Genomic DNA, 12,752 nt, shown 5'->3' on the forward strand with positions numbered 1-12,752 from the left:
AACAGGAGTCCTCAGCTTGAAAAAGAACAAGAGCTTTGTGGAGAGCCTTTGAAGCACGATTACTTCAAAACCATCCACTTCAACAGCATTACACAACTCTGGTATCCTCCCAGAAGAAAGCAGTTGCTTTTAAGTAACTCAGAAGCAAGTCCCTGTTGCATCCTACTACTTGTTCCCATTCCCAACCTGCACAGGCAGCCCACCCGCATGTCCTGTCACAGACCAGTGCAGTACCTGCGCTCAGCTGCTCCATCTCCCTGCTACAAATCCCCAATCTCACCTCAACCAATGAGTCAGTTTTTCCCCTTTCTAGCCCAGCTGCAATCAAGGCCCTATTTGTACCCTCTTTTCTCAGCATCTTTCAACCATGAACTACAACAGCTGCCTCCTCCTCTAGAACACATTGTTCAAGTGTGCTTAAAAAAAGACCAACACATTTCCACCCTCAGTTATGCTCTGAGCCTCTGCTCTACTCACTGGGTAAATCCCCCACACTTCCCACTTGCCCTTCTCCTGTGCTTACCCCCTTTCAAGTCCTTCTCCCAAGCATACAGGCAACCAGAACCATTCCTGCTTTTCCAGATTAAGCCGCACCTCACACACTGTCATTACAACTTCCCCAACCTTCCTGGAAGCCCCTTGCAAATGATGCACTGAGACTGAAGTTTCCCTTCGAGATATGCACATCCTACCACTAGTGCATGAGGCTGCTACCATCAGGTGAGACACCCAGCTCTCTCCATAGTGAGGCATTGCACTGCCATTTTTAAGGCAATCTTTCAGCTCAACAGCAATCCAACACTATGCCTGATGAAGCTGACAATGCAGGCAACTGAAATCCTGCCCACAAAGAAAGCAAGTTATCTCCACTAGCCTGCCTTACTCACACACACACACACACACACACACACACACACACACCCCAAGAAACTCCATTGCAACTACCAGGAGCCTTTCAATATGCTTCAGTAAGCTCTGAGTGAGCTGAAACTTCAGCCTTTCTCAGCAGTTGCAGTCCATTTGTTCCATAATTCAGCACAGCACTACTCTGAAAACATCTTTCTGATGCAGTTTTCCTGCAAATGGCATAATGAGGAATAATAAGCAGGTGCTTCTGAACACAGACCCAGAACAGCAGGAATACAGAACGACTAGAAATGAAGCAATTAAGTAACCACACTGTTCACAGTTTATTGACAATCTTTATTAGAGCTGACTTTCCATGTTTAGAGGATTCCTAGGAAGTATAAATATGAATCAAAGTGCTACCGCACAGTAAGAAATCTTTATTTGCACAAAAAGATACAAACAACCAGGATTTCAAAGTCCATCCTATTTAGTACATGTAATACCAAAAAGGCAAAAAATAAACCAAGATGAAAGACTAGCAGCAAAAAGAATTCTAACTCTCCTTCAACACAGTCTGTGTTCTTCCACGTTTCTTTAGGAAAGAGTGTATAAAGAGAATTCAAGCAATTTATATATGAAATATCCTACTAATATAACACTGTGTAAAGAAAGCCAGTAGTACAAAAGTTTGAAGAAAAAAAAAAAAAAAGAGGAGAAGATAGTAGACATAATATTAAAAATCTCAAGTGTCAACTTTACTGTTGCTTTAAAATAAAGACCAACCAAAGCCACACGAGTATTTCCGTTCGGCTCCGCAGCCAGCAAAATAAGAAAAGCTGATTTTTTAATTTTTTTTCTTTTTTTTTTTTAAAGTGCTTAACCACCATATCCAAAAGTAATGACTTTCAGACCTACTTAACATGAATGTGCTCAAAAAGCCACTGCTTACAGTATAAAAGCAGTCATTCTGAAATGCTGCACATACAAACTGGCTTTAAATGCACGAATGAAAGATTCCTTTGACCAGTTCTCAATCATATGATGTCCCAAATCAATGTAATGCTATTAAAGCAGGCAGCTGAATAAGTCCCAGAAAGTTGAAGAATAATAGATATAAAAAATAATCCTTTTTTTTTTTTTTTAAAGGCAGCATGCCTCTCCCAGCCGCAAGAAGGTAACTTTACATAATAACCACGAGAAACACAGTTCTGCGCTATTGTTGTAAACTGCCTAGAACAAACTGACTGCTGACCTAGTAATTCATACGTTCAACAGAGGGAGATAAACACTTCTGACTGATAAAATACAAAAAGGCAATCGTGGGTGGGACCAAGCAAGAACACGGTATTTTTCTCAATATTAAACATACTGTCAACTTGACTTAAGAGCTGTCAGCATGTCCTAACTCCGTAAAAACACAAAAAAGTAAGGACAAGAAAACCAATGATTTGAAGAGCTTTAGGAGTGTTGTTATATTTTTATACATTTATTTGAGCCTTAGTGCAAAGATAAAATTTAACATTGTAGGCTCCAAAGCAAGTCAAATACATAAGACTATTCCATAGTGGTTTTTGACAGACATCAGACACGCAGATTCCAAGAGAAATCTAACCTTTTGGCTGTAATAGCCATTCATTTTTATCTCAAGTTTAGAGAACCATTTCAAAAAGGCAGCAAAGACTCTGGCATTCACTAACCTCAACTACAGCTATAAATCGTTTCAACCCTGCCACTCTCCCAAATCAGTACTATAATAACCAGCCTGAACCGCCGGTACTGCTGCAGCCACTGAATTGCACCCACAGCCTGTCAGCAGCACTACCCAGTGCTTATTGCCCAATCAGTTAATTGTACCGATTCCTCCATCAGCTTTGGAATCCTGCAAGCTTGAATTTGTTTACATTCATCTATTTCACAGGCCTTGGTTTCTTGTAAGAACTATTCCTGGAAAATTCAATTCCCAACACAGTACCTTCATTGCCCTTCAGGACAGTTTTTAAGCTAGAGAACCCCCTGGTTCATTTACCACTAAATACGTACTATCTAGAAAAGGAAGCTTTTCCCAGAAAAAGAAGCTTTTCCCCCTACAAAGCTCCTGTAAACACACCTCAGTATTAAGCCATAGCAAGCTCTAGACCAAGAAATTCAGCATCTCCAGTGACTTGACTTTACCTCACTTCTCTACGTAAACAACAAAAAAAAAACACAAACCAAAAAAAAAATCTCTTTATAATTAAAAAGGAAAGGAAATGACACAATAAACAGACAAGGAGTGAAGCTTTTGGTTACCCAAACAGACATCTAAAATAAGCCTCTGAAAATGTAACATATGAAAAGCAATGATTTTAGTGGTTGAAGTGTGCAAATGACTAAATATGCCGTCTGTTTCAGAGATAACCGAATACTGTAGTCATTGATGATTAACTATTCTAGTCCAGCACTGGCAGTTCTGTTGCTTTTGTTGCTGGTTTTAGACATTCTATCCCATCACTTTCTCTGCATATTTCACGCCTTTTTGCCTTTTTTTTTTTAACTGATACCAGCAGCATGACTTGAGAGGAGTATAGGAAAGATGGGAATGTTTTTTAAAGATTTCCTGTCCATCCCAAGACTGGCAAGACTGAGTATTATGGAGAATTAAACCTAATGTTTCAAGCAGGAACATCAAATATTATTTCAAGTTTTGTCTGTCTATAAAAATCACCTCAAAAAGATTCTGAATCTTAGGTTTCTGGGAAGCAAATAAGATAAATATGAAAAAAGACTATGCAAGAGAAGTGTAGCTACTCTATTGATGAGAAGTACAAAAGCTTAGAAACAGAAAAACACCAGCTTCAACTCAAGACTGAAAGGAAAAAATCCACAGATTTTTCAAAACCAGAGTCCATACAGTGTCACACAGCCCTGCCTTGTCATGTTTGTTAATATGCTCGCTTAGAAGTCAGACAGCATTTTGTTTAACTTGTGTTGCTCTGTATCATTACACTAAACCATAATTAACTCCTCTTTTGTGCCGGCCTCATTCCAACACAATTGTACCCACTGTATACCAGCAGCAGTTCTCAGGTTTTGTTTCGCAGCTCAGCTGTATTTTTCTTGGATGTTCACAAGACTGGCATTTGACTGGATGCGCTTGGCTAGAAAGGGAAAAATTATATGAAAATTAAACACAAAGAATTCCACAAAACTAGTCTCTCCACTCCCTCTATTTATCCGACACAGACTTGCAAACAGCTTTCTGTTCACGTCCAGAAACTTTAATGAAAAGATATGGCTATAGCTCTTTACTACCCTTCTTCAGGGGACAGCAGCAGACTAATAGTTGCTATTAGCGCCGTCAGCACAGCTGCAGGCAGATCTGGCTGGGCCCCCACTCCCACAAGAGCCAAGCGAGTCCCTGGCACCACCCAGCTCTCATAGTGAAATGCCAGCACCATCACTTACGCAAAATGAGTATCCGCTTCTTCTGCTTTGAGTGAAGGAAGCTACTAAGATAAAAAACAATAGGTAGGAAGAGAATAAAGGATGAAACTGCAATCACTGGGACTGTATCACTGCAGGGAACAGAACAGTTGAAAGTCCTACTCCAAAGCTTCCGAGTGATATTCATCTAAAAGAAAAAACATAAGCAAGCCATGAAAGCAAGCACATGCACTTCTGCTGTGCAGCATGGCAAACATTCAGGTCTCAAGACATTCAAGTGTTCAAGTATTATCTCAGAAAACAACACTTTAACAGACCTCCCCCCAAAAGCAAGCAAATCCCCAGAAATGTAGAAACAGACAATTAAAATGAGCCAAAATTTCACATCAAAACTTTTAAAAGCCTCAAAACCAGACTGTACTCAGAAACACTACACACATCACACATGCCTGTTTCCCAGAGAACTCACTAACAGATTTCAGGGACAGGGCTAATCCCACGCTTTCAACAGCGCTCCTTTTGCCCAAACCACTTAAAACCCCACAATATAACAAAGCTGTTTCCAAACATGTCGCCAATGCCAAGGACCCCTAGAAACAGCTGCTGTAATAAGGAATCAATTATTACACTAGCCAGAACAATAGCAGTAAAGCTTCACAGAAGATAAAGGGATTATTTTTCTTTAAATCCATCCCCTTCACAGAAACAAGACATGGAACTGCAGCTACTCAAACAGGAATGCACTTGGGTGACCAGAAGCTTCAGTTACACTCCTGCCACACTGACTGAGGACAAGACCAAGACAGCCCCACAAGCTAACTTTCCCGACAAGACATGAGCCTGTCAAAAGCACTGCTGCCAAGCGTAAAGGGAAAAGGCAATCCCTAGCAAGACAAGCACAAATGACTTGGACTAATGAAGAACTCCACAACAAGGTCTCTCTGTCGAGTATTAATAAATACTTACTGCATCTTCCACGTCAATACACAAGTGTGCAGAGTGCCCAGACTCACCACCTTGCCTGTTCATCCTTTGCAAGTTGTTATACAGGTCATTCAACATCTTGTAGGTTTCATTGCAGTTTTTACATACTTCTGTGTAGTTATTTGGTGACAGATGGATGGTTTGTCCCTAGGGTTACAAAACTCTGTATAAATGCTGTTTTAACGCATTATTTAAAAAAAAATTAAAAATGTTTAAAAAGCCATCACTTAAAAACTAGACTCGAGTTTTGAACCAAAATCCTGATTTATAGCATCCTAAATTGAGTAGAGGCCCAGATGGAAAACTCACATGAGAAAGCAGGAGGAAAAGGGACCAACCCTAATTCAGTAGGGACAAGTTCCATTTCCTGCAAGTTCTGCATCTCAAATTGTTCTTTGAGCTAGCAGTGAGGTTTTTTTTATTTAAATGCTTATTTTTATAATACCGGTACTCAGGAAGAAAAAATAACTTACTAATAATTGAATGTTACTCTGAAGCCTGAGCTATTGTGCTCCTTCACTGTCTTTTGGTTTTATTTGCCCATACCTAACAACTGGTAGGTTGCAACTGCTGAGCTACATTGACAGGGACAGATACTGCAACCCAGTAATGGTTGTACCAGCTACCAACCAACCACTGAGTTAAGTTCCAGTTCAGACACTTGAAGTGACCAGCAGGCCAGGCCACATTGCTCCTGACCAAAGTCAAAAGACGTATTTCCTAGAAATCATTAATGATTAAAAAACGCCAACAGTTTCCTCAGAGATCAGCCTACAGACATCATTTCCCATTTTTACTACTGAACAACTCTGGAACTTGGCTAGTTTCTGTTTAAAATGGAATATGCACAGTTTCTTAGGCTATTTAGGCGATTTTCTTTAAGGACAATTACCACATTTATTTCACTAAGTTATACTGCCTCTGCAATATGGACAAACTTTAACTACCCATAATTTTACTAGTCAAAAGAATTGTTACAACGATTTGAGGTAGCTGGTCTTTCTGAACTAGTCTATATTATCAAAAGGTTATTTAAAGATTTAATTAAGGTATAAGACAATTCCACAAAGATAGAGGAAAGGAGACTTACAGCATGCAGACTTGCCAGGATTTACTATATAATTATCAACTATTGTGAATTCAGAAATTCTGATGTGAAGTAGCATTGCAATTACATATAAAATTAAGTCAAGGTAAATATCAATTACAATCAATTTGATGCTCTCAATCTGTAGATAACTGTGTTTAAGAGATCATTGCTTTATCTGCCTAAAATTCTCAACTCACCAGCAATTTATTTGCCTAATCTGTATCTGCAGTTTATTCAGTATAAGTAAGATTTTGCTAGCAATTAGAGGATTCAGTGCTTCTCTGAAGTACACAGCATAAATTACCTGAAGGTTATGTTCAAAACATGTCAGAGATTTATTGAATAAATCCAGGAATTCTACAGTAGAATTTGATAATCCCTCACTGTTGTTCTTTAAACAATCTGTCAAAGAGAAAGAAAAACATCAGGATATTCTAACATTCCATAGCCAACAAGCCTCAGATACTCCACTCCTGCAAAAAAAGAGCTCTAGTCAACACTGTGGTTTTCTTATCTGCCTGCCACTGACGTCTCAGACCCGCTGACCTAACTCTTCATCGAGAACATATTTCAGAATTAATTGGCCTTGATTAAGTGAAAGATGAAGACTATCATCAAGAGCTTTCTGAAGAGGGGATCGGAATTATCTTTAGACTTGAAGATAAAACAAGACATTACTTTTATTTTCTAGCCCGCAAATCTGGCTTTGCCCAGCAACAGTAACAGCCATTTTGTGAAAGCAGAAGCACCAGCAGCGAAGATGAAACAGAGAGCATCAGGAAACAGCTAGACCATGAACACAGTAGTAAAAACCAGAGTGCAGGTTACTGTTGTTTAAGAAAAGAGTTGACCATTTCACCAGCTCTGAGGGGACCTCTAGGGCTTTCCTCCCAGACATGGGCTCAACCCTACCATGTTACTGCTTCCATCCACCCCACCCCACTTCAGGTGTTCTAACTGGTCAGACCCTTGAAAACAACAGCAGTGTGGGAATTTCAATGTTCAGCAACAGCACTGCAAGAGCAAGCCAACATCCTAGAAAATTCTCCTGAAACAAGGAAGCACCATCAGTACTGAGGGCAAGCATTCTGCTGGACACCAAGCAGGCAGCGCATAGGTCACAGATTAAGCACAGCAGGACAGCACAGCCCACAATGCTGCTCCTGTACTGCCTTTCCACCCCTCACAAAGGAAAAACTCTTCTGGACTCTCAAAGGAATTTGCAGCAAACACAGCATCTTTAACACTCAACTCCATAGTGCTATTCCCCCTGTTTTCCAGGATAGGATCCCACTTCCCACACCAGGGGAATGGCAAAAAAGCCACAATTTAGCTGTAAGCATGACACAGCACCATCAGCATGGGCACAGGGAGATACAGGGATAGACTTGGACACACTCCACCTATAAAATGAAATCAAAAGCACGGCTGTGGAGCCAGGTGCTGTTCAACAAACATAAGTATCCCAAAGTTACTGACTTTACTAACAAATAAAAGTTTCTTATACAAGCCTTTTTGAAAAGGGGGAAGATGGAGAAGAAACTGCAATGAAGCCAAGGAAAGTCTCTGGTAAGGTCTGTAGGTCACAAAGAAAATGAACAAGACTAATTTTTGAAAGAATAGTAAATAAATCTTCATGTAACAACTAAGTTTTCTGACAGGCCAGTGCCCTTGGATTTTGGTAGTATCCTTTAATGAATAAAAAGCTCCTGTACCCTTCTTTTGAGTGGCTTTAGTTCAGAATTTTTGTGTTACCTACTGACTGTATTTAAACAAGCACGTATAATTTTGATCAGCACAAATTTCAGGAACTAAGTCATAACAGTAGCATGAAAGCTACAGAAGGAGTCACGTACTTGGACAGTTGGCTGCCTCCCAGGTTTCATTGAAGAAGTCAGAAAGGGTCACAACTATTTGTAGCCTGTCTGAGGTCAAGATGCTTTTGGCACAATTGTGGCTCTCAGAAGAATTCTGGAAGAAAAAGGAAACAACAGAGAAAGCAGTCAGGTGTTAGCAATATAAAGAGAAAATTCTGAAATGTATTATAGGCAATCACAGCTAAAACAATCACAAACGTTTCTAGAACAGGCAGAGCAACTGACGGAACAATAAAAGTTTCTTGTTCTTCCAATTCATGCTACGAGCAGCATAGCTCACTGCACATGGTCTCTGAAGATCTACTAAGACTGTATACAAGTCAGTCAAAAAAATAAAAGACCAGCACAAAGGCAGGTCCTCTTATGCCAGGTAGTTCATACCCATCCACTTCTGGGTTGCTGACTCAGAAGCCCACCCAAGGCACATGCAGTCAGAGAGAAAGATGGTGGTGTTCTTACTGGACTGAAGAAACATTTGAAGAAGCTGAACCAAGGGACTGGCCTCAAAATAAAGCAAACCCAAACAGCAGAAAACAACCTGTGAAACCCCTGTACCACTGTGCTGTATCAGCAGCAAACTTCCTCCCAGTGCAGCAATACTAGGAGCACAGTGTTCTGTGGCGGCACCCCCCAGCCTGTAGCCAGGCTGGGCGCTTGCCCTCCCAAGAAAACAGGTACCAGCTCATCTGTCTTAACCAGCCACCCAACACTCCCCAGCCCCATCTTCAAAGCAGGCACTGGCACAACTCTTACAGCAACTTATTCTCTGGACCAAGCTCATAAAACAACACAGAGCGACTATAAAAGCAGTTACAGAACAAACAGAAAGTATTCCTATCAGAATTCACAACAAGGTTTTTCTCCCTCAAAGCTTTATTTTCTCCTTCAAATCATTAATACAAAGCCATGACCTCCAGTCAGCTGACTCCTGTGCTCTAGCTCCTGGTTTCTGGCTGCTAAGTTGACTTAAGCACTTCTCAAAATTGCCAAAGCTGTCAAAAGCCTCTTTGATAAGTGACGTGGGACACAGAAGAAAATAATCTCTTTAATGGGAGAGACGTTCCTGTTTACAGAGCTTTAAGATTCAGTTTCTGCCTCCCTTTGTTAAAATAGGCTTATTTTTTAAACAGGAAGTTTGCCTTGAGACTCAGCTGCAGAACTAGACTATCACCACATCTGCTAACTCTGACATTCACCCACTTTCATTTCTACCAACTTACACACAACCATGCAAGAAAGTTGTTCATGTGGAAAAACTCTCCAGTTGCTTCATAAAGACCCTTAACTGTGAAACTTCCTCACCAGATGGACTCATGAGTGGGGAAACAGCACTTTAAATCCAAAACTGGAACAAGTAGGCCTGTATCATTACTTAAATACATGTGGGTTATTTATTTCTTTAATTAGCTGACTGAGGAGGATTTTACATTTCAGGGATGTCCAAACTTAACCTGGCTGATACTTTCATGCTGCACTATACCCACTGTAGGATGGCAAAGATAAAACCATCAGATATCTGATTACTTGTGATGGTGGACTGAGGCTGCAAGAGCTCACTTCCTTTATTTACTTGGTTACTTAAACCACACACAGAAGGAAAGCCAAATACTCTTTAATACAGATGTGCCTTCCAGACCACACAGGCTGCCACTACTCAAGAACAGCAGCTGTAACGAGTTCATAAGTACTGCAAGTACTGGAATATGTTTGGCAACCTAATCCTAGCCAAAACATCACTCTGAAAATACCCAAGGGAATTACATACTCAGTTTCTCACTTTGCCATTACTTAGTCACTGATATGAAGCAGCTTCCTTATTAGAAACAAATAAAACAACTACAGGTCTACAAACTAAAAGAAGAGAGCACTGGCAAGATGTCTGCCCTGGAGAGCACAATTATCAAACGAACATCCATGCGCTTTCCCAATACAAGCACTGAAGTGGTGTAGGGAAATGAGCAGACAACACATCAAAACCAGAATGACGCTTCTTCACACGCCAGGTAACTGAGCTACAAAATGGCCTGCAGCAGGACACTGCAGCTCCAGAGTTTACCTGGATTTAAAGGGCAACAAATTTTTCTTGTCAGTAGCAATTCTAAATACAGATTCATAAATCCCAAGACTGGAAGCATAACCCAGGGAACTATAAACTTGCTCTCTGCTTGTCCTCTTACCAGGCCACCCCCTTCTAGCCATCATCACAGAATAGACAAAGGTTCTTTGGTCTGATGATCAAGAGTGTGAAGAATGTAAACAGAAGACCCAGCTTCAGACAAGGTTTCCCACTGGTGGGATCCACAGACTCCAGCCAGCACACAAGACTTCCTAGTTTGTTGCCAAGACACTCCTGTCAGCTTTGGAGGCAAAATCACTGTGACGCAGACCCCCAAGGATGATGTGCATCACTGGCCACAGCTTCAGGACCATCAATTTTCCAAGTGCCAGGCAACTGAGCTCTGGCAGTGTTCCTCACTGGTGCTATATATAACCAGTGAGCCAGAGTGCTGCTTTAGCCACTGCGACATCAGCAAGAACAACTCAAGTTTTTCCACTTACAGAGCCTTTTTTCTGCAGGTGGAGCAACTTGCCCCAGACCATGCCACAGGCTGGTGGCTCAGACCATGCTTTGACTGGATCCAGTTCAGGCAGCAGAGGACTGCTGTCACTGACAGCAGTGCTTTCCAAACACCCCCAGCCCCTGCTGAACTGCCTTACACACCTGTTGGAGTTCACAGGCTGGGAATTAAGCTTTGCAGGCTGGAGATCCGCTTACTCAGAACACGGGTGCCCTGCTCTCGGCGTGTCAAAGGTCACACCACCAGCCGCACCAGGCCCGGCCTGACACACGCCACCCCTCCTTACCCCAGCACGCAGCCGGGAGAGATACCCGTTAACGGGCCGCAGGGGCATCGAAGCAGCGGCGCCTCGGCATGGGGCCCGCCCGCCCGCCTGCCTTGCCGGGGACTCACAGCCATTTGCGTAGGGCCCAGCGGCGCGCTGGCACGGGACTTACCTGCCTGGAAGCCTCAAAGAGGCTGCCCAGGCCCCCAGCCCGGCCCCAGCGCAGCAGGAACAGCCGCACGCTGCCCCCCTCCAGCCCAGAGCAGCCTGGCAGCCCCCTCACCCGCCCGGGCCCCTGGACGCACCCCAACGGCACGGGCGATGTTGCCGTACTGCGCGAGGAGGTGCCGGTAGTGGGGGTGGCAGGCCTGGCACAGCCGCACCGGGCGAGCGCTGCGGCCCAGGCAGCCCGTCAGCGCCGCGCTGCCCTCCGCGAAGCCGGCGAGGAGCTGGCGGCACTCGGGCTCCAGCTCGGGCAGGTCTCCGGGCAGCCCCGCCCCCCACAGCTCCTCGGCCAGCTCCTCCGCCTCGCCCAGCGCCGGAAGCCGGCGCGACCCCCCGGCGGCCGTGAGGGCGAGAGCCAGGGCGGGCAGCAGCACGGAGCAGGGCAGCGGCGCCATAGCAGCCGCGCCGAGGAACCGGAAGTGCCGCACCAAGAAGCATCCCGCCCCTGCCGCTTATCGCCGCGGCTCATTTGCTGCGGCGGGGAGGGGCGGGGCAAGGGGCGGGGCTGCAGCAGCGTGTACCTGGTGCTGTTGGGGGCGTACCGGGGTCCCGCTGTGCTCTGTGCGGAGCGAGGTGGGCGTCCCCCGGCAGCGTGCACTCGTAGCGCAGGCACCCAGCCGTGTCCTGCGCTGCACCAAAACAAGCGTGGCTAGCAGGTCGCGGGCGGCGATCCTGCCCCTCCGCTCTCGCAAGGCGTAATGGCTTTAAACTGAAAGAGAATAGATTTAAGTCAGATGGAAGAAATTCGTCACTGTGAGGGTGGTGAGACGCTGGACCAGGCTGCCCCATCCCTAGCACTGTTTAAGGACAGGTTGGATGGGGACCAGGAGCAACCTGGTCTAGTGGAAGGTGTCCCTGACCATGGCAGGGGGGTTGGAACTGGTTGAGCTTTAAAGTCCCTTCCAACCCAAACCATTCTATGATTCTATGAAAAGGGGATTTAACAGTATCTGTTGTATGCGAAGTGACTTTAAAATACGGTGAAAATACAGTGACAATTAGAAAAAAAGTCCCAAACCAAAGAAAGAGTTGATGAGGGACGAACAAAACATCTTTCTGCAGACAAAATGTTTTCAATGTTTTACCTCACACTGAACACCTTTGTTGGTACTTGGCCCCAAACTTTCGCATGGCCACTTCTGGATAAAACCACAGGCACTAAAGGAAAATAGGAGTGAGTACAGCAGCAGGTAACCCCTTCTCCAGGGGCTGTATCATAGAATCAAAGAATCATAAACTGGTTTGGGTTGGAAGGAACCTTAAAAATCATCTCATTCCAACCCCCCTGCCATGGGCAGGGACACCTTCCACTAGACCAGGTTGCTCAAAGCCCTGTCCAAGCTGGCCTTGAGCACTTCCAGGGATGGAAGTGCCAGGTTGTCTAATAATCCTTCTGTTTCACAGGACCTTGGCCGCATGCCTGTTCCGTCTGACTAAAGCTTTTTACTGAGTTAGGGTTT

The 12,752-nt window shown here is 43.9% G+C and overlaps 1 protein-coding gene across 1 annotated transcript; it reads right to left on the minus strand.

The window, feature by feature from the left end:
* Nucleotides 1-1,182: 1,182 nt before the first annotated feature.
* On the minus strand, nucleotides 1,183-11,712 carry OSTM1 (osteoclastogenesis associated transmembrane protein 1). The gene is made up of 6 exons (XM_062624881.1): nucleotides 11,373-11,712; nucleotides 8,203-8,317; nucleotides 6,651-6,748; nucleotides 5,239-5,403; nucleotides 4,294-4,459; nucleotides 1,183-3,986 (listed from the first exon to the last, which is right to left on the minus strand). Exons 1-6 carry the CDS (start codon nucleotides 11,685-11,687, stop codon nucleotides 3,931-3,933), a joined length of 915 nt encoding a protein of 304 aa, XP_062480865.1. The 5' UTR covers nucleotides 11,688-11,712; the 3' UTR covers nucleotides 1,183-3,930.
* Nucleotides 11,713-12,752: the final 1,040 nt, after the last annotated feature.

The sequence above is a fragment of the Pezoporus occidentalis genome, unplaced genomic scaffold (genome assembly GCF_034315485.1).
Source record: "Pezoporus occidentalis ecotype Australia unplaced genomic scaffold, CSIRO_AGI_Poc_V1 ctg109, whole genome shotgun sequence".
Taxonomy (NCBI): domain Eukaryota; kingdom Metazoa; phylum Chordata; class Aves; order Psittaciformes; family Psittacidae; genus Pezoporus; species Pezoporus occidentalis.